At 32.9% G+C, this 27,702-nt stretch overlaps 1 protein-coding gene across 2 annotated transcripts in view; it reads left to right on the forward strand.

The window, feature by feature from the left end:
* LOC114335463 (specificity protein transcription factor 3) overlaps nucleotides 1–27,702 on the forward strand; it is a 72,478-nt gene that overhangs the window by 8,320 nt on the left and 36,456 nt on the right. For both annotated transcript variants that reach the window (XM_050655608.1, XM_050655609.1), the window contains exons 2-3: nucleotides 15,847–16,198; nucleotides 18,353–18,783. In XM_050655608.1, coding sequence (XP_050511565.1) covers nucleotides 15,847–16,198; nucleotides 18,353–18,783 — 783 coding nt within the window. The remainder of the gene's footprint in view (nucleotides 1–15,846; nucleotides 16,199–18,352; nucleotides 18,784–27,702) is intronic.

Below are 27,702 nucleotides of genomic sequence, written 5' to 3' on the forward strand. Positions count from 1 at the left end.
TCCGCGTCATAGCCCGAGACGTCACATGATACCAACACGAAATATTTAGGCGGTAGGTGTGTTCTTTTTTAGAATCACTTTGCCGAGTACTCTGTAATTACAGCCACTAGGCATATTTTATTATATACGCGTAGAAATAATATTTAAAGATTTCTATTAATGTTAACTTAAAGAAATGCACAATAATATGTTTCACTTAATTTGTATAAATGGATTATAAAGCGTTTTTATGAAGCACATTTGTTCGGAATACACTGTAACTATAATCGAACGAAGGTGATATTTTGGCATAAATTGGTAACATTTATTTGACAGTTGCGGTGATGACACTTCATATTTGTTTATACAGGGTGAGTCATAACTATAGGGACATAGACTAAGGACAGGTTATTTGGACCAAAATATGGCTATTGGGCCAAATATGCCTTAATAAAATGTTGCTGAGAAAAAAGATACAAGGTGTTAAAGTTAATTTTTGTTTTTCGTTTAAAACATTTCGTTTATTACAAACTAATAAACAAAGTTGCAACTGAAATGATTGTGACGAGGCATTTCAATCAAAAAAGTAATGATTACTTTTAAAAAATGCAACACTCACTGTCACATCAAAAATAATTTACTCTGAACAAATAACATTTACCAACAACAATTATCTTACAGTCCAAAGCATACTTTTCATAAATGAAATAATATTTGAAATCCTTTTTTAAGACTCTAAGCAGTTCGACTGCGTTTTTATCGAAAACGGTTGAAATTATCATGTTTAAACAAGAGTACCAATTTTACGTAAAAATGATGTTTACGTCATATTTTCTAATAAAAATTACTAAAAAGTTTCATCAGAAAAAATTTAGACTCAATTTGATCATCAGGAATGATCCACGTGGCGCCCTCTATGACAAAACGTAAAATTGTAGATAAAATACTATTTCTTGTCTAAGATTATGCCTCTGTGCCAATTTTGATAGCAATTTATAAATATACAGGGAAACTATTAGCAAAAAACGAAAAACAAAAATTAACTTTAACACCCTGTATCTTTTTTCTCAGCAACATTTTATTAAGGCATATTTGGCCCAATAGCCATATTTTGGTCCAAATAACCTGTCCTTAGTATATGTCCCTATAGTTATGACTCACCCTGTATTCTTAACTATAAGTATTTGTTTCATTATATTTACTGTTTTTATTATGTACTTTAACGTAAGATTATAACTTAATTCTTGTTTTCTATTTCTAAAGTTTTTATTTATTTACATTGAATATTAATTTGTTTTGCTGTATAATCCACTTCCGCAAAAATTGTGTGATGTATTTGATTTAAAATGAATTCAAGAATTTTTTGTAATTGGGCAACAATGTCAACTTAGATCTCTAACGTAAATAATGACGTGCGACGGTAAGTAAATTAGACGGACTGTACGTATGTAGGTACCTATAATACTGAATTTATTGATTGTTTTTTTATTCTATTGTTTACTACGAACATTATTATCATTTTTACCTGTAATTAATTAAGTTATATTAAAAATAAAATACCTTGAAAGAATAGCTCCACTTTTCTAAAATTCTGTTTCAAAATTTTGTTAGCAGTAGATAATAATTTTAGCTTTTTTGACAAATGACATATTACGAGTTTAAGAGATTCATTGAGTAACAACAAACCATAAGTAGGTACTAAAAATAACCATAACTATTTACCACCACTTTTTTTATAAGAGTGGAATACTACAACAGATGTTTAACTTCATTACCTCTATGTCTCTCTATTTAGTAGCTAAGTCTAGTATGTAGTTGTAAAAGATAAACATCCGCTGAATCCAACCCGACAAAACTGGTCGGGAGTCGGGAGTACTGTCGATTCAATAATATATTTACAAAGATAATACTAGAGAGTATTTTAAGAGCGAATGTGGGAGGTCCCTTGATGCAATAATCTAAATTTAGGGTTGGGCTCTCGCTAGAACCCCTGCCCAAGCCCCAAGCTAACTGACCTACATCAGCGAACGACAGGTAGGGAAAGGTCGCGGAAGATGAATACAAAGTTGCCACTACAAACATAAAATCGTTATGATTGATGTAGAATACTAATACATTATATTATATAAATAATTAAATAAAATAGAAAACAGTTGACAAGTAACCACTACTTATTCTTCATTTCTTTGCACATAAAAAGTGTACATATATTTGACTCGACATTAAATATAACGTTATATACAGTGAGCACGTAAAGGTTGGAATAAATTCATTTTCTCGAGAATGGACGATTTTGGAAAAAAATCCTGTAACAGGTGAATTTTTATTTTTAAATTACGACTCTTTGGCATATATATTATACTAGTGACGTCACCCATCTGGTCGTGATGACGTCATCGATGATTTTTTTTAAATGAAAATAGGGATCATTTGATTTGAAAGGTAATTCAATTCTCTATTCAGTACTATAAACATTAACATAATTATTTGTACAGATTGTCAAAAAGTTTTTGAATTAAATTTATTTACATAAAAAGAAGAATATGTGTAATTTATTTAATTTAAAATACATTTTAGTGCTATCAGAAATCAGGAAAAAATGTTCATTTGGCAAATAAATATTGTTTTTTGCTTAAATTCAATATTACAGTAGCCACCCACCAGCCTCGTGACAGTTTGAACATTTAATTTAAGGGAAAAGCCATAATTATTTTTCAAATAAACATTTTTTTCTGTTTTCTGAGAGCAGTAAAATGTATTTTAAATTAAATAAATTACATTCTTTTTATGTCAATAAATTTACCCTTAAAATTTTTCTTGGACACCCTGTATATATAATTATGTTAATGTTTATATTACTGAATAGAGAATTGAATTACCTTTCAAATGAGCTATCACACGTCCCCTATTCCCATTTAAAAAATCATCGATGACGTCATCACGCTCAGATGGGTGACGTCACTAGTATGAAATATATGCCAAAAAGTCGTAATTTAAAAATAAAAATTGACCTGTTTCGGGATTTTTTTTCCAAAATCGTCCATTCTCGAGAAAATGAATTTATTCCAACATTTACGTGCTCACTGTTTAATATGAAAAACTTTTTGATTATTAATATATTGGCCAATTATATTAGTCCTGGTTGCTGGATAATTGTCAAGGCCATAGTCCAAAAAAATAATAAGAAGAAAAAATAAGATGCAGGTTATGTTATGCAAACGTAAACAATTGTATGTAGTAAATAAAATTAGATATTAAAATGCAGTACTGCAAGCAAAATACAATTAATTAAATTTACCTTTATATAATAATTGCATATCATATCAATATTGTGGAACAATATATAATTTTTCTGCTTCAATGACAGAGGGTATGAAATATACGTCAATTTGACAATTTCAATTGACAATATGAAATATGAATTATTTAAGATATTTGCAATATTTCTCCGCGACTCGCGCACGGTCGTTTCTCGTTTCCCTTCCAAGTACTTGCACACCGCGAATAGAAAACTGGGTGGAAATGCATAGTTGCATTTTGAAGTGCAAAAAATACATCCAAAAGTGCATAAACATGTCAAAATAACTGTATAAAGCAGGAAACCCATTATGAACGCTCGGCTCGGCACAGCCCGGCACGGCACAGAACAGACCAAATTCATTTGTATAGATTTAAATGCAACTTAACCCATTATGAGCGGTTAAGTCGGTTCGGCTCAGTCCAGATGCAAACGGAACAGCCTTGTAATTCACAAGGATCTACAGACCGAGCTAGTCCTCTAAATTCCACGGCTTCACGCCATGCTTCACGCAACCGTACTTACTTGTGTTTCGAGTTGTGTGGTCGTGGGCTGGTCGAGTGGGGTTAGAATTTGTCAAATTTAAGTAAATAATCGTTTCTACTGATACATAGTAATTAGGTATCTAATAAATTATTAATAAAAAAATATATTACAAACAATGTTAAAAACTTTAATAATTATATTATATTATATTATAATAATTATTATTATATTATAATATAATATACAGCTTTTAATATTGCTAATACATATTATTATATTTTTTAACATTGTTTTTTATTTACATTAAGTATGTACATACCAAGTCACCTAGGGCTCGATAACATGGAAAGAGTCCCACCAGAGCTCAATCCTTTTAATACCTTAGGTATCTGGGATGAGTCAATTTTCCCCTTAGAGGGAGTGTGAGTCGTATGGCTAAATCTGGATTAGCAATATTAAAAACTTTAATATATTATACATATTATATTATATTATATTATATTATACAGAGTGGGCCAAATAAAAGGAGCCACCCCGATATTTGGCAGTATTTATTAGATTTTAAGAAAATAAAAAAAAAGGTCAATTTTTGATCTAAGGGGGACACATTTTTACGATACAAACATCTGTGATTTGTCAACTCCCTCCCTTCCACTTCCCCCACCCCTTATTTTTAAATAGGGAATAGGGGTCGTGTGCTAGCTCATTTGAAAGGTTATTTAATTCTCTATTCAGTAGTATCAACTTAAAATGTATACAGGGTGTCCAAGAAAAATTATTTTGAATTAAATTAATTGAAACAAAAAGAAGAATGTATGTAATTTATTTAAGTCAGAACACATTCTACTGCTGACAGAAAACAGAAAAAAATGGTTTTTGATAAATAGACACTGCTTTTTGCTTAATTTTAATGTTCAAACTTCCACCCATCTGCCTCTTGGTAGGTTGAATATTGAATTTAAGCAACAAACAGTGTTTATTTATCAAATAAACATTGTTTTCTGTTTTTTTATCAGCAGTAGAATGTATTCTGAGTTAAATAAATTACATACATTCTTTTTTTGTGTTAATTAATTTAATTTAAAATAATTTTTCTTGGACACCCTGTATAAATTCTTATGTTGATGTTGATATTACTGAATAGAGAATTGAATATCCTTTCAAGTGAGCTAGCACACGACCCCTATTCCCTATTTAAAAATGAGGGGTGGGGGAAGTGGAAGGGAGGGAGTTGACAAATGACAGATGTTTGTACCGTAAAAATGTGTCCCCCTTAGATCAAAAATTGACCTGTTTTTTTATTTTCTTAAAATCTAATAAATACTGCCAAATATCGGGGTGGCTCCTTTTATTTGGCCCACTCTGTATTATAATAATTATTATATTATACCGCAGTTTTTTTATATGAAAATGCAAAGCAAAATATAAATACAATTTGCAGAGTAAATGCTTATTGGTTTTTTTTTAATAAAATAATACAAATTGTATGTAGAGTAGCTAAGCGTTGGGTAGTAGCAAAAGTAGCTACGCCACATGAGACACGAAAATGATGAAATTAATTCTATTTTTTTTTTCATGGAAATTTTTTTAAAGTAGGTAACATCATTACAAAATATTTTGCTATTAATACACGTAATTGTTTGCTTTTATTTACTGAGCCTTTATAATTTTGACTAAGCCATTTTATAAGCTATTTGGAAAATAGCATTTCAGAAAATACTGTATTTTTTATTTAAGTATAATACAAAATATTATTACCATATTCATTTTCTACTTACCGGTATTCATTTTCTACTTAGGTACAGCAAAAAAACTTTGAAAATAAAACAAGAGTTTAAATTAAAAACACAAAGCTAAATAAATAATTTCCCACAACGGTCAAAAACCACACTTAAAAGTTTTAAAAATTCACACTACAGAATCAGTATAATAATAGGTTTGTTCTACCATCAGTTTCAAACGGTTTGAAACCATCAGCGAATAGTGGACCAGCGCGAGTAGAGGAGATAGCACTGGTGACTGTATTATGTTTTCTCACTGACCTGCTAACTGACTAACTGTTTGCTGACGGTTTCTGACTAGTTTGACTGTTTGCTAGAACAAACCTAATAGTACCAATATTCACACAGAATCAACAACCAAACACCTGACGCAGTCGCAAGTACGATTGCGCGAAGCCGTGGAATTTACAAAGCTTGCTCGGTCTGTAAAAGCAGGAAACCCATTATGAACGCCCGGCACGGCACAGGACAGTCCAAATTCATTTGTATAGTTTTAAATGCAACGTAACCCATTATGACCGGCCAGCTCGGCCCGGCACAGTCCAGCACGCAAACGGAACGGCCAAAATTCTCCGAGGAGAATAAAATCCGTTGAAGTCGAACGGCCAGTCGGCGCCAGTGCGTCATAATAATTGTTGGTAGTAAAGCAGGAAACCCATTATGAACGCCCGGCACGGCACGGCACAGCACAGGCCGGCACGTCCAAAAATCCATTTGTAACGGCCGGCACTGCACGGCACCGGAAAAATGATCATTTGCCATGGAGACCTCGTCAGAAGAAGAGGTTATAATAGTAAGTGAAATCTGTGCTGAGATTGAAACAGACGAAAATGCAAAATTACTACGGAAACATCGGTTTTGGGTTCACGAAATATTAAAAATAGAAGAGAATATGGCGATTTTCATCATCTTTTCCCGCATAAAAGTGATCTAAAATTTCCCAAATATTTTCGAATGTCTCAAACCAAATTTTATATTTCCGTATTTTAAAACAAACAACGCGTTTTCAATTAAAAAATCAACAATATATTTGCTTACTACCACAATTATGACGCACTGGCGCCGACTGGCCGTTCCGTTTGCGTGCTGGACTGTCCCGGGCCGAGCTGGCCGCTCATAATGGGTTACGTTGCATTTAAAACTATACAAAAGAATTTGGACTGTCCTTATTTTTGTTAAAATTTTTATTAAAAAGTACTTTTCTCGTTCCAAAACCGCTTTCGGTATCAAAAAATTGTGTTTCCCCATCCTGTGTTCAGTCAATTTACTATAGATTGGAGATCGGATTATGAGTCGCAAAAATAGCTTTACAATGTGTCTCATTATTTATTATAGTGATATGTGTGTATTTGTGTATACCTCACAATGTTTATTGTTAAATTAATTTTCTATGAGGTAGGTATACGTGGTTCTTGAGAATTTTTATAATAATTTCAATTGGGATATTGAGGATTTCCAAAAATTAAAAAAATGGACTTTACACAGTAAATCTGGAATTGATTCTGTCTGCTTACTGAAAAATATACCCCGTCATCTCAGTTATCGTGCATATTATATTACACCCGCTCCCCATTTGTAAGTTGAGTGTCTCACTAACACTCGGGACTTGTTTTTTTATCGCGAAATAATTATCTCAACCCCTCACATAAAAGTTTGCATTGTGAAAGCCTTAGCAAATCCTTACCACCCCTCTTAACGTCACGTGCTACGGCTCAATTAAGGTTATTAATCGTTTTAATTTGTATTTATAATACTGCTATTTGTTATAAAACGGCGCAGGAAATATTACGCGAAAAAGAATATTGCAGGGAATAGGGAGAAAGGAGAACATTTACCAGGTGTTCTGCGTTTTTTGCTACTACATAGGTAGTACTACAGTGTTGGTGTTACTATCGTAATGATTTTAACACTTATTTTATTTATGTAGTTTTTATTTTAATTTATTTACACTTATTTTTGATTTATTTATACTAACAGTAGATTACAATTTACAATAAAACATAATTTATATAACAGCCCTTTTTGTTTTTATTTTCTTAATTTTTTTGTATAAAAAATTAGTTACTGCTTGGGTAAAAGAAAACAGGGAGTTGTGTAACAATTTAATTTTAAATTATACTAGATAAAAAAAACATAGATATTAGATTAGAAACTGTAAAATAAAATAATGATTTGTAAAAAAAAACAATAAACATAAACTTGTCAATATTAGACAGATTAAGTCAACAAGCATGTTTATGCTTTTAAGACTTTTTTACGTTTATTTTAGTGTAAGTAAACCGAAATTGTAAATTATTGTAGTAACTATTGATTTTAATAAACGTATATTAATTAATAAACCATCCTGATTACTAACGTGGTCGGTATGAGATATCTTCAGGACTGAACGATAAAGCCACATTTTAAAAGCATCGATTTTCTTACAGGTGGCCAGGTGGCATCTGTGAGAGTCCACGACTCAACCCTTTAGACTTACTTTAGCTGTACGCATATAACATCTGCACGCTGTACGTTATTCAAACCTATAGTCCTATTCAGTTTCTAATATTACGCAGCCGGTACATTTTTTTTCCAATTCCTGGTTTCCCCCTACCTAGTTTACTCTTAATGATCAATTGAGGAATGTAGTACTTTTTGTTACATATATCAAATGACCTAAATAACTGGTTTTTCTTATTTTAGTCGTTCTCAAGGGTTGTTTTTCTATATTTAGTCTATTTACAACCCGTGTTGAGCTGGCCCCCCCACTTGCAAAAACTAAAAAACAAATAGCCCTGATTTATGAGCTATTTATGAGCTTTCATATTCCGCAAACTAAAAATTTTGAGCTCGTTCCACTGAGCAGGAATTTAATACTTTAGTGGGAGGGGGCTGAGTCAGCCCCCCACAAATCTATAAAAGAACTAATTATAAGCAAAATTTATTATATAAAGTTATTAAAATAAGTCAATACTTTTTAAGTTATTAAAGATCAAAAATTTTAATTATTCGTGAAAAAAATGCATGTTTTGAAGCGGTTTTTCGTAAATCACTGAAAAACTGTAAGTTTTTACAAAAAAGTTAATAGTAGTTTAATTCGTATAGCTTAAGTTCTAAGAATAAACTCTTAAAGCACGCGCCTTTCGATTATTGAGCTACAACCCCTTCGCAAGAAAACCATCCCATATTCCCGGCTTAAGAGAGAGTTGTACTTAAAATAATTTAAATTAATTATTTGGCGACTAGATATCGTTTAATAATTTATGAGCTCGCAAAATATACGCATCTCAATTATTGAATTGCCAGTTTCTTTCTGTAGTGCAGTCACTGACGGTAAAAATCAACTATGACCTTCAATTTCGGTAAATCTCCATTCATTTTCACGAAAATTGGTGAGCGGATTTTGATGCTATCAACTTTTTCTTGAGCTCATTTTTGATAGGTATTTCTAAGTACTTTGACAAGTATTTAGTACCTAAGTGTTATAAAATGCATCTCTTTCCCGTTATTTAAGCTTGAATCCTTAGATTTAAACAGTCGCAGAAAAAAATATCCATTTAATTACCAATAACTTACTTTAAATTAACATTAAAGGGTTTTTCAAGTAAGCAATTTATTATATTTTTTATTAGCTTCAATTTTAGTGATGAAAACTGCAGTTATTTTTTATAAAATAATTTTCACCCCCGAGAAGGGGCGGTATCCACCCTCAGGGTAAAGGCGCAAGGTGGTACCATGTCACCTTTGTTTCTTGAGGTATCCTCTAACCACTGACTAGGTACCTAATCGTTGAATTTTACCTTCAGTGACTGCATTATACAAAATAAATTGCAATTTACTGATCTAAATGCGCGTAATTTGGAAGCTTATAAATTATTAAATGATATGTAATCGCCAAATAATTAATTTAATCCATTTAAGTACAATTTTCTCTTAAGCCGGGAAGATAGGGTGGTTTTCTTGCGAAGGGGTTGTAGCTGAATAATCGAAATGCACGTGATTTAATAGTTTAATCTTAGAGTATATAAGCTATAGGAATTATATCCGCAATACGATATATTTTAAGTTTTCTCAGCATTTTTCTCTTAAGTTAAATCAATTAAAGGGTTGTTTGGGGGTGAAGGGATGAGCTCAAAAATCGAAACTATATAATTTCAAGAGCTCATAAATAGCTCGTAATTCTGCCGCAAAAACCGATTCAATATTCCTATTTTTAAGTAGTGCGGGGGCTGACTCAGGTATTAAATTCCTGCTCAGTGGAACGAGCTCAAAATTTTTAGTTTGCGGAATATCAAAGCTCATAAATAGCTCATAAATCAGGGCTATTTGTTTTTTGCAAGTGGGGGGGGGGGCAGCTCAATACGGGTCTATTTACAAGTTCTTCAATTATTGTTTTTCGTGTAGTACGGGTTCTCTCGTACACTAACACTTTAAAAGGCGTATAACATCTTATTTAGCTTTTGAGCCCACGTTTCGACTCCATAGAGAACAAGAGACCAAACAAATCATCTTACAAGTTTCATTCTTAGTTGGATATCGATATCTGTATCTATCGAAACTTGTAGTTAATTCAGCAGCCAAGGTATTTGTAATGGTTTACCTGTTATAAGGAAGCCATGCTGATCGCCAACAACCGAAACGGATAGGCACCGTAATAAGAAGAAGACCTGTTCTAATAATTTCTTATTTATCATTATAGGAAAAGTGACATTTTGCCTCTTTTGGAGTACCATTACCTTCATTTTTTTTCTCGTTAATCTTTATTCGAAATTTATTTTATATTAGGTACATATCGCTCCCTTAGTATTAAAAGGGCACATCTCGAAAATCGTTACTTTTGGGAAAACGAGATTAAAGATTAAGCAACTTCATCGTTTTCAATCTAGGTATACAATTTACAGTATTTGTACTCTATAATGGATAATCGAAATATTACAAAAAAAAATAATTTAATTAAAAAAAAAACGTTTCAAAAAATCTCTCCCAAGATAGGCCCCTCTCCCACTAAATTTCTTTAAATTTTGAAGGCATCTTACGAATTAAGCCTTTTAATGATTAAATATACACTATTTTTTAAGTTACAAATCTAAATATGGCTGTGTAATAATAATGTTTAACTACTTTCAATGATAAAAGTGCCTCTTGTAAAGGAATTAATAAAACATTAAATCGTAAAAGATTAACAAAAAATAACTTTATTCTCAAAAACCAAAAAGTAATAGGCATGTAGCATACAAATCCAATAACAAAAACTATAACACTCTTTTTGGGACAGTCATATAAAAAAAACCAGAATTGTCTTAACGTTTATAATGTAACACAAAACTAAAATAGTTCTCACAAAAAATTACTGAATTTACTAGACAAAAAAATTAACAAATTTTCTCAACATAAAATCATTCTTCTTTTGTGCGAGCGCTTAAGATCTATCATATTCATTTTTTACAATCAGTCGTGTTTGAATAGAATAGAATAGAATAGAATAGAATAGCTAACGACTGGAATAGTAGCTAAAGAACTATGAAATATAAAATAGCCAGCAGGTTTAAGTTTTAAGTAATAGTCATAAATCATTTCAAAAATAAAACAAAGTATTAAAAATTACAATTAGAAAACAGTTACATTAACATATTATTATAGTAACAGGCATGATAAGGGTCAATAAGTCTCTTAGAAATTAATTCTTTGAGATCCTGTTTCTTATTTAAACTTAACTCAAATGGCGCACATAAACTGTTTTGATAGATATTTCTTTATTATCCAACATTTTCTTTTTTTTGTTTCTAACATTTATTTGTTTAAACGCGTCTTTGTATGATGTCTTATATTGAAAAAAGAATGGGTTCCCTTTCGTAAATTTCATAACTTTGATGTGATTCCATACAATGGTATTCTTCTCTTCGTCAACGTTGAAATTATATCCCCACTTGACTTGTAAATCTTTCAAGTCGTAAAAGAAATCATGATTCAAAGTATGAACGATAAAAGGTTTCCCCGTTTTCCTAGCTCTCTGAATTGCGGTGGTGTGTTGAAGTGGTGTTAAGATTGGACCAGCTTTTAAATCTCTTGATATTTGTTTCTGTATCAGCATGTGTACATTGTCGGCTTCATTTTGAGTAAGACCTTTTATAAGGAATTTGTGAGTTATGCCCTTTAAGTTTTTTATAGTAGTGACTGCAAACATGTATAAAGAAGCTATGCATTTATTTTTGTTTTGGCCACAACAATTATCTGTTACAAATGTTACGTTAACTTCATGTTCACCTGCATCCTCACAAACCTTCTTTAAAAAGTCTAAAACGCAACTTCCAATCTCCACTGCACCTCTTTTTCCTTGGGTCTCATCCCAGAAATAGCAATGCACGTCACCATAGCCTTTAAAATCGTCTTCATTCTCTGGTAATTTATTTAACACAGTCAAAGTAAAGTTGTAGCTATTCAATTTGGATTTATAATAAAACGATGATGTTTCTCCATTGGGACTTTGCATTATCGCTTGAACATCGTAGCAAACGCATAAATTATATTTGTCAAGAGTCATTCTATCATTCTTTTTTTCTGCTCGGCTTAATTCCTTTTCTTCTAGGTGAGTATCATATTTGACTTTGAGAGCAAGCCTCTGATCAGCAGAAGAGTTGTTATACTGTAAACAAAGATCGCATTGATCTTTCTTGGGTTGAAAAAAACCCAAATTAAAATGGGTAGTAAAAATCTCATAAAACAAATGAAACTTTCCAGAATCTCGGGAATTATTCTTCTGTTTTTCTTGAAAGTCTCTAAACAAGTCAGTAATACTTTTCGATCCACTTATGAACTCTCTTGAGGTCGACGCTCTTAAATAATGCGATTCAATTCGTGGTATTAGATTAATAAATCTAATGATATCTTCTTTCAGATTGTCATCCACGCGTCTATGACTATTATGTTTGCCTCTTCTATCTTCTTCAACAGAATTGCAATTGTTAGTCTTATATCTTACTGTGCGAATTATTTTACTTGTTATTCCCAACGTATTGATAAAAAATGTTTTGCAGACTCTGATTTTGGCGTTATCATCGTACAAGTAGAAAGCAGCATTTGGTGCTCTGGGATGTTGAGCGTTTGAATACTTATATTTAGGTTCAACTAAAGCCATTCTTGCTTTTATAAACATACGCTGTAATTGCAAATCTCCTAGTGCCCAAAAACATTTGAAATGTTGAAGTCTTTTAGCCTCATCAAAATTTTCGCTGTATCTGTAAGAGGTTAAGATATGGTTACCCTCTTATTTAATACTTGTTAGTACATAAAATAATAACAATAATTAAGGCCTTAGTACCAAAAAACTTTGTAGTTTATGGACACAACTAAGAAACTCGTTGAATTATTTTAGTATTACAAGGATTTAACTTTCAATGATATTGTAAATCAAACAGATATTTTTGTAATAACAAGAATCCTTTAGATATAGTTCCAAAAATCATACAATAGTTTTAGTAATATAAAGAACTCTTTTTAAATAAACCCATAAATTTTCGGAAGTTTTAGAAATATACAGCATTTAATCTTAATGTGCCTTTATAAAACAAAAAATATAAAACAACACGTACCTCAAGTTTTGTAATAGAAGGGCTCAACTCGTAATGAGAGCGCTCACTAACACACCTGCTTCGACAGACATCGGCACCTTACTGAATGGGTCTATCTCGCGGGAAGATGTGTTGGCGGAGAGGGGAGTACGAAAGGGTCACATTATATCGGGACTTGCTTTATATTCTCCGTTTTCAATTTCTGTCAAGGCCAAGTTGTAGTACTAGTAGTTTTGTGCCCATTTATGCCAAAAACTCAGAAACGCTAATTTTCGAGATGTGCCCTTTTAATACTAAGGGTGCGATATATAAGAAATTTGTTTCCCATTAATTTTTATTCCCATTGAAAGGTTTACCAGCGCTTTTCTTGAATGGTAATCTGACTATATTTTCTCCCCTTAATTCTTCAATTTCGGCATTTGTTTTCATTCTTCTTTCTCCCTCTCTTGTTACATTGAGGTCCAGTATCGTTCTCATTATTTTTCTTTCAACTTTCAGAAGAGCCTCATTTCTTTATTCCTCCTTTTTTCTATTCCGTAGAAGGCCAGTATTAGTTTGTATACAGTGATGAGCGCACTAATAACCGGCAAAATAGCGCAAAAGATGGAAAACATAAAACATTGCGAAACAAAAAGAGATGAAACTAGTGGAGATGGAAATGATCGTTATAAATGTATAAATTAACGTTGTTTAGAAGCTATTTTCTTGTGGCATTAATAGTTATCATCACTAGTTAATTGCAAAAAATAAGATCATTTTTTTAGTAAAATTGTGGCTTATTTCCCATCAAAACTAGTTAATTGCAAAAAATAAAATCATTTTTTTAGTAAAATTATGGCTTATTTCCCATCAAAACTAGTTAATTACAAAAAATAAAATCATTTTTTTTTTAGTAAAATTGTGGCTTATTTTCCATCAAAACTATACTCCATCTAATTTACTTACTGTTGCACGTCGTCCGCGTCATAGCCCGTGACGTCATATGATACCAACACGAAATATTTAGGCGGTAGGTGTGTTCTTTTTTAGAATCACTTTGCCGAGTACACTGGTATTACAGCCACTAGAAATATTTTATTATATACGCGTAGAAATAATATTTCAAGATTTATATTAATGTTAACTTAAAGAAATACACAATAAATATGTTTCATCTAATTTGTATAAATGGATTATAAAGCGTTTTTATGAAGCACATTTGTTCGGAATACACTGTAACTATAATCGAACGAAGGTGATATTTTGGCATAAATTAGGGATTCCAATGAACTGTCAGTGGTGGTCGGTGGATGGCTAAACTGACATGGCCATAGACACAGTTAAGGGGGGTGGTCATGGCGTATGTAATGTTTACATTGAATATTGACAAATTTGTAAAGAATATCCTGTTTGGTTTTGTTTTTTTGTTAATTGTGTAGCGAAATTTGTGAAATTGTGATAGCAAATTAAATATGAAGTGGTTTAAACATTCGATACGCCTATGGATGACAGTTTCGCCATCCAGCAGCCATATTATATCACGTGATTTGGAATGCCTAATTGGTAACATTTATTTGACAATTGCGGTGATGACACTTTATATTTGTTTATATTCTTTTCTCCTTAGTATTTGTTTCATTATATTTACTGTTTTTATTATGTACTTTAACGTAAGATTCTAACTTAATTCTTGTTTTCTATTTCTAAAGTTTTTATTTATTTACATTGAATATTAATTTGTTTTGCTGTAGAATCCACTTCCGCAAAAATTGTGTGATGTATTTGATTTACAATGAATTCAAGAATTTTTTGTAATTGGGCAACAATGTCAACTTAGACCTCTAACGTAGATAATGACGTGCAACGGTTAGTAAATTAGACGGACTGTAGTTAATTGCAAAAAATATAAATTAACATTACATTACAGTAGGAAAAATGAAAGAATACCCAAGAATACGAACATATAAAACACGCTTATTTTCCTGTCACCGTGTCAGACAAAAAATTGGCCAGCGCAAGTACATGTAATAATTATTATTGTTACGTGTAAAATACTTGCACTGGACAATTTTCTTTGTGACACGGTGACAGGAAAATACAGCGTGTTTTATATGTTCGTTCATGGGTATTCTTTCATTTTTCCGACTGTACATAGTTTCCCACCTTTAGACGTATCAGACGAGTATGACAACTGTCCCCGTGACAGTAGAATTTTATAAAATACTTCTGTCACAGACGTATGTAATGTCCGTGATGTAATGTAATCCACTAGTTTCATCTTTTCTTGTATCGCAATATATTATGTTTTCCATCTTTTGCGCTATTTTGCCGGTTATTAGCGCGCTCATGTTGAAAACTATAGCTGCAAAAGAAAAATGATAGATATTTTTGAAATCCAGAGGCTCAAAAATATTTAAACGCAGTTCTTAATTCTTCGGCACCAAAGTGATTGTTGTGATGTGTAATAAATAAATATAAAGGTAACCCATTGTTGTAGCTAGTTTTAATAACCATTATGAAACATTCAGAGGATATTAATATTGATCATCATCATTACTGGCATTACAACTCTTCAGAGTCTTTGCCGTGTTTACGATTGCCTTCCATGTTTGTTGGTCCTGTGCCACTATTTCCCAATGTCTCACTCACATTTTCTATAGATCCTCTGTGATTGCATCTTTCCACCTTTTTCTAGTTTTGTAACGACCATGTATTGTGCTTTGTCTTAATTTATTTTTAGGTCAAGTTTTATTAATATTACTCGTATAATTTTCAGGAGTCGAAGCCGACACCCTCCCCCCTAGCTCTGCTAGCGGCCACCTGTAGCAGAATAGGTCCGACGTCTGGCGATACCCAAGCAACAGTCACCATGTCGACGACGCCAACACCGACAAACGTCAATATAAAGGGCGTACCCATGGCAGCTAGTCCTCAAGTGGTAAGCGTGCCCGTTGGTCTGCCCCAGCAACTGCAGCAGCAGTTACTTCAACAACAAGCGGGAGCTGCGCAGTTGGTCAGCGCAGCTGGTCAAAATGCCGCGCTAGCGTATAACCTCATGCAGCCTATGCAAACGGTTACTGTCGACGGACAGGAAGCTCTTTTTATACCTGCCATGTCGTTAGCTGCTGGTAAGTAAACACATAGCTTTATACATACATATGTCATATACCCAATTTAGGGTGGGCCGAAAAAAACTTTTTATTTTATTTCGTGTTGCTATACCGCGGAAAAGTTGCTACTAGGATAGAGTTTTAAATTACCGAAACAATTTTTCAAATTGGTTGATATCTTCCGGTCGCGCATTGATCGTAAAATTTAAAAAAATTGGTTGTTTTTGAAATTCTCATTGCATTTTTATTGCAATTCAGTTGTTTTTTTTTATTTCAGTCTTGTGCCTGGCACATGAAAAGTAGGGCCGTTGTTGGTTTTATATTATTAAAAGCGTTGTATTTTCAAAGAAGAAAATAGCAAAAAACGATATTTTTTAATATTTTATGGACGATGCGCGACCGGAATATGTCAATATATCTTTTTTCTTTGCTTTATTTTAATCCTGACCCCTCAAGGAGATATGTGCGGTATAGCAAAACAGGATAAAATATTTTTGTGTTTTTAAAAAAATTTCAAAAACAACCAATTTTTCAAACTTTACGACCAATGCGCGACCGGAAGATATCAACCAATTTGAAAAATTATTTTTGTAATTTAAAACTCTATCCTAGTAGCAACTTTTCCGCGGTATAGCAACACAAAATAAAAAAAAAGGTTTTTTCGGCCCACCCTAATACCTATACATATATCTTGCACAAAATGAAAACATTGAAGAAAGATGCAATGCTTTAAAAACAAAAATAATCCAACAACACATCGCATTTATGAAGGCAGCTTGTTGAAGCTGAAGACATAAAGCTTAAGGCTAGAGCTGAATTTATGATGGCAACTTGAAGAGATTCCCAGGTTAATTAAATGTGTCCCCAGGAAAAAATTTGATCGAAAATAATGCCGAGAAGCATTTCTTGGTCTACTCTTACTACTTGGGGAGAAATTTCCATTCAGAGTAGTGGTTGGAGATCGCCTGTTTTGTCTTCTGGTAAAATGAATCACTTTGGATTTGGATGGACAGAAGTTAAGGCCGGATTGACTGACCCAGTTGTTTATACGGAGGAGATATTTTGTTGGTGTGAAAGGTACAATGTTGTTTTCTGGTATTTTTTACAACAGATCTGGATTCGTCCCTTCAAGGAGGGGAAAGAATTGCTTGGCTGGAAGAAGTACTGCCTGGTGTGTTTGTGCAATTCTAAGCAACATGCCTGATTTTTTGTAGAAAATAAATTTCATTTTGTTCGTAAAAAGGAAGACACGGTTTTGTTTGTCTTCGAAAGAGATCACAAAGGAGGTTTGAAGCTCGAAAGTTTCGTAGGGAAGAAAACTGGAGAAGACCTTTTAACTAGACTTTTAACTGCATTTTCAGTAGTTTTTTTTGCAGAATAAATGGAGCGACATTAGATATTAGGATTCTCTTTGGTGGAGAGACCAGTTTACGTAGTATATTTAAAGTTAGGGAGCCGATTTATATGGTAGGATGAGATTTTACAAGTTCATCTATATTTTTATTAGTTAGATACATACAGACCCTGTTGTTGGAGATTCTGGGGGAGAAGCAGATGTTCCTGGTTCGACAATATCACCAATTGCTTTCATTTAATCAAACACAATGAGACTGTTTTCGGCATGTCTTCGTATGATCGCTTGTTCTTTCTTTGTCTTGGTTGGTTTCAGTGATGTTTTTGCTGCTGTTATGTATGGCAGTATGACATCAGAGAAGTGTTGTTCTTTGCAGCAGGTTGGTTGATGCGGATTGAAGAATCTTGTTGAGACATTTTTGTAGAAGGCTTATTGGTATTCCCGGTGATGCTCATAGCTGTACGTCAGATGTTTCTTGTATTAATTGATAATTTAAGTTTGAGTGCAATCAATGCCTGGCCTATAAGGCCGACAAATTGTTTATGTTAACTGGTTTTATAGAATAAAGTTTTAAATCACTTTTTGACAAAAAGTTACTAATTGTTCTAATCCTGTAAAAACAATAAGTATACAAACAATATGTATACTTTCATATGTATTGTGATTTTATATGTATTGATGTGAAATCGTTGATGATTAGAGTCAAACTCTAGGATACTTTTTGAATAATATATTTATATTTGCAGTAGATATTAAAAATTAGGACGATTAAGAATACATCGTTAAATAGAGTATACTAATATCGGTTGTAATTTCAGGTGCTCAACAGCCCCAGCAGCTCTTTAGTCCTGGTCAAATTATCCGTGCTCCCAGCACAGTAATCCCTGCGAACATCCAGAATATCCAGAACCTCCAAAACCTCCAGAACCTGCCTACCGTTCAACTTGCCAACGGCCAAAGCGTCACTGTCCGCCCGTCTATTCCCCAAATGGTGCAATTCCCCATGCAGCAGACGATACCCATACAAGTGCCCATTTCCACGGGGAATGGCCAAACCGTATATCAGACCTTCCATATTCCAGTCCAGCTTGCCGCCACAACCGTGCCAAATATCATTCAGACACAGCCGCAGTTCGCAAATATTTTGACGCCGAATGGTCAAATACAGCAGTTGCAGATTGCTACGAGTGTGGCCGCAGCGCCACAGACTCCCACGTCGGTTGCTCAGACTACTGCGCAGGTTGCTCAAGTAAGTTACTTTCTATTACGGTGATATTATATATTATACCGGGTGTCAACTTATATTTTCCCCCATTTTAACTGCCTATAACTTCTAAACGACTCAAGATAGAAATAGGTATGCGGTTTTCACTGAAATGTTTTTAGACCGGTAAGTATTGTCGCCCCCGCTAGCGAAATTATTCCGATTCGATTTTTTTGCACAAACTTACTCAAAAAGAGGTCCTTATAACATATCCACAGGGTGCCGGGAGGTGCCGTGGTCAAAAAATTGTTTAAACAATTTTTTTTAAACATTCAGAAAAATAATTTTTTATTTCGAACAATATTTTTTTAGATAATTTGGGTCACTCTGAACAAAAAAGGTCTCTTGTCATTTTTCTCTAAAATTGATTGTTGTCGAGTTATATGCGATTAAAAATTTGAAAAACTTGAAAATGGCCATTTTCAAGGCTTAATAACTCGATTAAAAATTATTATTATGAAATTAAAAAAGTGACCAAATCAAGTTTCAAACCTCTTCTTCAAGGTCCTGAAGAGATTTTTGTCATTATTTTATTGCAAAGCTGCTATGTTTATTTATTAACAATTAGCGCTAATAGTCCAACTGTATCGTCGCCCTCGTTAGCGAAACTATTTCGATTCTAACTTACTTACTTCGATTCACAAACTTACTCAAAAAGAGGTCCTTATAACATATCCACAGGGTACCGGGCGGTGCCGTGGTCGAAAATTTGTTTAAACAATTTTTTTTAAACAAATTCACAAAAATAAATTTTTCATAGCGAACGATTTTTTAGATAATTTGGGTTATTCTGAGCAAAAAAGGTCTCTTGTGATTTTTCTCTAAAATTGATTGTTGTCGAGTTATATGGCCATTTTCGCATTTTTTAAATTTTAAATCACGTATAACTCGACAACAATCAATTTTAGAAAAAAAATCAAAAGAGACCTTTTTTGCCCAGAATGTCCCAAATTATCAAAAACAAATTGTTCAAAGGTTAAAAATTATTTTTGTGAATTTGTTTAAAGAAAATTGTTTAAACAAATTTTCAACCACGGCACCGCCCGGCAACCTGTGGATATGTTATAAAGACCTCTCTTTGAGTAAGTTTGTGCAAAAAAATCGAATCGGAATAATTTCACTAACGGGGGCGACGATACCTCCTGGACTATAGCGCTAATTGTTAATAATTAAAAATAACAGCATTGTAATAAAATAATTACAAAAATCTCTCCAGGACCTTGAAGACGGGATTTGAAACTTGATTTGGTCACTTTTTGAATTTCATAATAATAATTTTTAATCGAGTTATTAAGCCTTGAAAATGGCGATTTTCGCATTTTTCAAAATTTTAATCGCATATAACTCGACAACAATCAATTTTAGAAAAAAATGACAAGAGACCTTTTTTACTCAGAATGACCCAAATTATCTAAAAAAAAAATTGTTCGAAATAAAAAAATTATTTTTGTGAATTTGTTTTAAAAATAATTGTTTAAACAATTTTTCGACCACGGCACCGCCCGGCACCCTGTGGATATGTTATAAGGACCTCTTTTTGAGTAAGTTTGTGCAAACAAAACGAATCGGAATAATTTCGCTAGCGGGGGCGACGATACTGCCCGGTCTATTTATTTAAGTAAAAGTTCTGTTTGAATGAATTGCATTTTTCATATCGCTTTAAAAAAATGGCGGATTTTTGAAAAAAACGTTGATTTTTTTTTTAATGAAACACCCAGTATTTTTTTTTGTAAATATTGAAAGAACGGCCATTCAGCTATCCAGCGATATAATGTTCTTTAAAATCGGTTGTCAAATGACTGAGTAATTAATTTTTAAAATGAGAGATGCAATATGTGGAAATTAATAACAGAATATCAATTTGCTTAGTTATTTTAATCATTTATTCACTTATGTGATTTCCACGTTGTATTTCTCATTTGAAAAATTAATTACTCAGTCATTTGACAACCTATTTTAAAAATCTTTATATCGCTGGATAGGTGAATGGCCGTTCTTTCAATTTACAAAAAAATATACAAATGGGTGTTCCATTCCAAATATACAAATATATAAATGGGTGTTCCATTAAAAAAAAAAGTCAACGTTTTTTTTTCAAAAATCAGCCATTTTTTTTCGTAATTGAAAGCGATATAAATAATTCAGTCCATTCAAACAAAACTTTTACTAAAATAAAACATTTCAGCGAAAACTGCATATTTCTATCTTGAATCGTTAAAATATAAGTGGACACCCGAACCCGATACAGGCAAAATAACGAAAAAGATTAAAAACATAATACATTGTGCAGTAAAAAGAGATGAAACTAGTAGAGGTGGAAATTATCGACATAAACGTATAAATTAACGTTACATTACATAGTTTCCCACCTTTAGACGTATAAGAGGAGTATGACAACTGTTACTGTGACAGGAGAATTTTATAAAATATATAAATAAAATAAAATAAAATCCTGTCACAACGTCTAAAGGTGGGAAACTATGTAATGTAATGTTAATTTATACGTCTATATCAATAATATCCATCTCTACTAGTGTTATCTCTTTTTAGTTTACGACGTATTGTTTCCAATCTTTTGCGTTATTTTGCGGGTTATTAACGCGCTCAAACAGATTATTACATATTAAAAATACGTTATTTTAACGTTATCTATTATTATTAATCAGAAAAGCTCAGTTTGCTCTAAATGTTCTCAGCGGTGCTTAGACGTCTATTAAGAGATGCTTGTTTCATAGATTTCGAAACGACTTTTGGCAGGGCACGTTATGATTTACTTAAAGATATTCTTGAGAGCAAAGGCATGGATGATAAAGATCAAAGATCTGAGAATAATCGCTTATTTGTAGTGGAATGAAGAAACTGTTTCAATAATCGTGATATCAGTCATCAGTCTCTCTCTACGAATTAGTTTAGTACTTACCTTGTTGTACGTCGACGAAGTGGTCTAAGAGCTCTAGCAACGTTTTCGAGAAAGTATTTTAAGACAGCTGATTCTTTACTATATTGTTCCTTATGCTTCTTCGAACACCGTACCGGCCATCTGGCTGCTGATACAGGTTGCGTTCATTACTGCGCAGCACACCTGTACTGGTAAATACAATATCATGGTGATTGATTAGTTTGATAAAGCTTAGTAAATCCACTATAGCAATATATAGCAATAAAAGTTAATAACAAAAATTGTAGCCAACTTTTAGCTTCACATTACAAAATTAGTATTAACAAAGTTATAACCAATGTTCTATGAAAATCGTAATAAGTTCAGCTCGCTGTATAAATAAAAATAGGCACAAAAGCAATGGTTTATTGGTGCCATATTTTTTTGTTGATTGTCAAAATTTATAAAAATGGTTGATATTGCTAATTTTCTTTATATCGAATACAGGGTGAGTCAAAACGCAAGTACATTATTACCTAAGTAATTTTAAATAGAACACCCTAATTAATAACTTGCTCTGAAAAATGAAAATATCTCGAAATCTAACAGATTTAGACATAGGGAATATTATACAAAAATTAAAGTACGGTAATGGTACTTTTCGATAGTGATATAAAATATAGGGTGTTCCATTTAAAATTTCTGAGAAAAAAAAACAATCTACTTGCGTTTTGAATCACCCTGTATTCGATATAAAGAAAATTAGCAATATCAACAATTCTTAAAAATTTTCACAATCAATACAAAAATATGGCACCAAAATAGACCATTGCAGTTGTGCTTATTTTTATTTATACAGGGAGCTGACCTTGTTACGATTTTCACAGAAAATTGGTTATAACTTTGTAAAAGTCCTATATAACAACAAAACTTTATGTTTTTGTGATGGGGAAGTTAAGAGGATGTCGAATATAAAATAAAATATAAGGTGTTCCATTTAAAAAACAAATGTTTGGTCTGCCACTATGTTATCGAACACCCTGTAACATTCTAATTTTGTAATGTGAAGCTCAAAGTTGGCTACAATTTTTGTTATTACTGAGCTTTATCACACTAATCAATCACCCTGTATATTGAATGTAATAGTTATTTATGATATAAGTGTTAAAAGTACACGTTTAAGGCATGCATGTGAAAGTTTGCAGAATGAGCGATAGTGATTTCTGCAATTCACATGTTTGCCTTAAAAATGTAGTTTTTAACACGCATATCATACAATATTTTTTCTATAAACGTAATTACAGGACAATATCTACAAAAACTTTTACTTGAACTTGACTGACATTCCATTTTTATATTTTTTTGACATTACATCAAAGTTGCGTATACGGTCAATACGAATTGCAGTGCCATAAAAATTTTAAAGCACTAGTGCCTTAAAGTAGAATTTTTAACGTTCGTATGCAGTGCTAAAAATTGCATGTTTAACACGGTTGTAGAAAAAAAATATTTTGAGACGAAATAGCTATTTGTATAACAAGGGAGGAAAGTGCTACTTTTCCTCCCGAGAATAAAGTTTACTGCCCGACGCGTAGCGGAGGGCAGTAAAGGACAGTAGCGTAGGAAAAGGCACTTTACTCCTATGTTATACATATGGTTTTTCCACCTTCCTCAAATTAATAACAAGCCATTTTTTCATTTTTACTTTATTTATGTAACTAACCAACAAAATTTATTAAAACTAAAACTAACAAGTAGGTACAATATAACTATCAACTGTCAAATATAAGTCAAATTATTAATGTACACCTTGTTAAATTAAAATAACAATTTAATGTTTTTTACCATTCTGCAAAATACAGGGTGTTTTATAAATCAACGTTAAAATGTATAGATACTTACGTAATAGAAAATAGATATTGTACAGGGCGTCAATAAGTTATATTTCATGAATGAAATACCATGACGTCACTTTTACTTTTCTTCCCTAGGGAGGAAAAATATTTTCCTCCCTAGGGAGGAAAAGTACAACTTTGGTCCCTACAATCAGGTCCGGAAAAGTATACTTTCGGTAGAGGTAGGTGGAAAAATTTTTTTGTCATTACTTTTTAAACCACAGAAATGTCTGGCAATTATAATTCATATTTCTAATGCTTAAAAAATAATGAAAAAAATATTTTTCGTCTTAAAATAATTTTAAATTCGATATTATACCTGTAGAAGTGCGCTGCGCAGTAATGAACGCAACCTGTATTCAGTGGCGGATCCAGAATTTTTTGGGGGGGCTTCATGGATCTTGAGAGTGATTTAATTACTTTTCTTTGATGCAAGATCACTTAGTCTTACCACCCCTAGGATAAGTGGGTTCTCAATTATTTTTTTTTAGGATTATTGAATTGAATATTTTCGTCTGGGGGGGGGGGTCATGACCCCCCTTGAAAAATATTTATTTATATGAAAAATATTTATTTATATGAAAAATATTTATTTATATTTTTACAACAACTGTATAATTTACTTATAAACATAAGATTTATATTTATTTGTATTAGAGAGAAGCTTTAAAATCATATGTTCAGCTCAGCATCACCTATTTTTTCGCATTGACAATATGGATTGTCTCTTAAATGAATTTTATGTACATAGATATGTTGGAATCAATGCATGTCATTGCAGACATAGAGTTGTCATTGCAAACCATGGTCTTGATGGTATTGTACATTGAATTTCTTTATAGTACTTACATACCTTTTTTCCTCGTTCTAACATAAACCAGCCTTAAATCACAATTAAAAACATTAATTATTCTAGCAAGCTTTTATCACCGCATTGTATTGAAGGAACATGACTTTGTATTGAAAACATTCTACCACAGACAATGGCACAATCCTGGCGAATTATTTCAAGTATTATAAGACTTTTTGTAGTTGAAGTTTTAAAGATTAATTTACACTTTCAAGCTGTTCAAATATCTTTTATTTTCTGTCATAAATTCTAGCTGTAATAACCATTTTATGATGCTTTGACCTTGAAGTGTCAATTATAATTTACTAAGATGTGTCTAGCAGCAGCAGCCTTCCATTACCCGTGTCCCCTGTTATTATCACAAAGGAGTTATGGGCTGTTATACGAGTTGAGAGGTTTCGCTATATAAAATAATAACCAGCAATTGCAATTTCAAATGAATGAAACTTTTGATGTTTCAGTGATTTTGTCCAAATTAAAACTTGTCGACAGATCAAGTCTTTCACGGTCGGCATCTTGCAATGAAATACTAGGTATACAGAGTGGACCAAAATACTGGAAACGCAAGGTCTTATCTTAAATGAATCATCCGAATTATACAAAAACAGGAATATGTACACCTATTTTGCAATATCATCATCATCAATGACGTTACAACTGTTCGTGAGTCTGCCGCGTTTAAATACTCTGTGCCACTATTTCCCATTATCTCACTCACATTTTCTCCATCTGACTGGATCTTTCCACCTTTTTCTACACCGTACTACAGACCTTCTCCTATCTGGATTTGCCTAAAACACATATTGTTTATAAGGCAATTGTCGTTGCTGCTTATCACATGCCCTGCCCATCAGAGTCTATTGGCCTATATATCTGACTAGATTTCTTCTTTATGTGCCGTCTTCTACCGAAGGTTGGCGACCATCAAACGATAGGTTTCTCTGTTTTGTGCCGCATGTATTATGTTCGCAGCTTCTGGTATTTGAAACGATTCTCTCAAGTTTCTCAGCCAGAATTTCTTCTTTCTGCCCAAATCTCTTCGACCTTCAATCTTGCCTTCCACGATAAGCTGTAGCAGACTGTACTTATCATTACTGAACACATGGCACAGGTATGACGCTTTCCTCCTTTTAACAGTTGTTAACAATTCCACCTCTTTACCCAATCATCTCAATACCTCTGTGTTGGTCACTCTGTCTGTCTAAGGTATTCTCAGTATGCGTCGATACAGCCACATTTCTAGAGCCGCTAACTTCTTTATAGTTGCTGCTGTTAACGTCCACCCTTTACTCCGTAAAGTAGCGTAGAGAGGCGCGCTTAGGTTGAGGTTGCTTAAGAGCTTTCTCATTTTTATGAATTTGGATCTTGCTATTTCAATTCGGATCCTAATTTCTACGTCTGGGTCCCACTTATCATTTACTGTATATCCCAGATATTTAAATCGGTGTACTCTTTCAATACGTTCGGCTTCAATATTCAGGTCGATATTATGTTGAATGTTCTTTTTAGTTTTCTTTCTATTGATCTTTTTTTTTGTAAGCATTTATTAACAATCAGAATTACATATTCTATAAGCTAATTTGATAACAAGTACAATAACATATATCAATGTATTATTGTACAGTAAAATGGCGTTATGAGGTACATCACCCAGCGGTTTCACCTCAGTTTCAGCGAAGATCTGTGGGCCATAATCTTCGCAATCTTCTGTTGTTTAGTGGCTGCAGTAATGGTAATATTAATTGGTTGGGGTGGTCTTCCAATTTCTCGTGATGTCTGTTGGCTCTTTCTTGAATTACTGTGCTGACTAACGGGATGTTTAGGTCTGTATGAAGGGTTTGGTTGGAAATGTACCACGGGGAATTTGCGATGGTGCGTAGAATTTTTGATTGAGTTCTTTGGATAATTTTTGTGTTTGATTTGCTGGCACAACTCCATAGTTCTATACCGTACGTCCATATAGGTTTGATGACTGTTTTATAAATCAGCAGTTTGTTCTCAATTAAGAGTCGAGATTTTCTACCTATAAGCCAATTAATTTCTTTCACTCTCAACTCAATTTGTTTCTTCTTCTTTAAAATGTGTTCTATTGATCTTCAGTCCAAATCGGTTGCCAGTTGTATTTACTCTATTTAGCATCATCTGTAAATCTTCGATGTTATCGGCCAGTATAACAGTATCATCTGCATATCGAAAATTACTTATTGGTACGCCATTAATCTTGATGCCCTCATTGTACTCTTCCAGTGCCTCTAGAAATATTTGTTCCGTGTACAAGTTGAAAAGCAGTGGCGAAAGAATACAGCCCTGTCTAACCCCTCTAGAAATGGTTATGTTTTCACGCACCATATGTCCATTCTTTACGTGGGCTGTTTGATTCCAATATAGATTTTTTATAATCTGGATGTCCTTAGTGTCAAGTCCTGAATAATGTAATAGTTCTATGAGTTTGTCATGTTTGATAGTATCGAATGCTTTCTCATAGTCGATAAAACAAGCGTAAACATCTTTCTGTTGATCCAGGCATTTTTGAATCAAGACTTGTATTGCAAATAGGGGCTCTCGAGTTCCAAAACCGCATCTAAAACCGAACTGTGTTTTACTTATGCTGTGTTCTAATTTTGCTCGTATTCTGGAATGGATAATACGCAAGAATACTTTAAGGGTGTGACTCATTAAACTTATAAGGCGATATTCGCTACACGTCTTAGAATTGGATTTCTTGGGAAGGGGCACAAATGTAGATTTCAACCAGTCCGATGGAATTTGACCAGTATCGTATATCTTATTAAACAGTTCCAATACTACATTCGTGTTGTTCTCGTTAAAAACTTTTAAAACTTCGACTGGTATTTCATTGCATCCTGTTGCTTTCCCATCTTTCGTTTGATCTATAGCTTTTATCACCTCACTTTTCAATATTTTTGGCCCATTCAGATCAAGAGTGTTCGTAGAAATATGACGATAATCCGTAAACAAATCTTTTAGGTAAATTGCCCAAGTCTGTAACTGTTCTTCTTTATCTACAATAAGTTTGTTGTTCTCGTCTATTAACTTACCAAACTGTTTTTTCTTGTAAGTATAAGTAAACTCCTTGATTTTTTTATGCATGTTAAAACTATCGTGTTTTCGTTCTAGCTCTTCTATCTCTTGACATTTTTCTTGTAACCATTTCTCTTTGGATTCTTTTATCTTTCTGCTGACAGTTCTATCCAGTTCTTTATATTGTTCGGGATTATTCTTATTTTCCCTCCTTCTGTCCATGAGGTGTAATATTTCAT

The sequence above is a fragment of the Diabrotica virgifera genome, chromosome 7 (assembly GCF_917563875.1).
Source record: "Diabrotica virgifera virgifera chromosome 7, PGI_DIABVI_V3a".
Lineage (NCBI taxonomy): Eukaryota > Metazoa > Arthropoda > Insecta > Coleoptera > Chrysomelidae > Diabrotica > Diabrotica virgifera.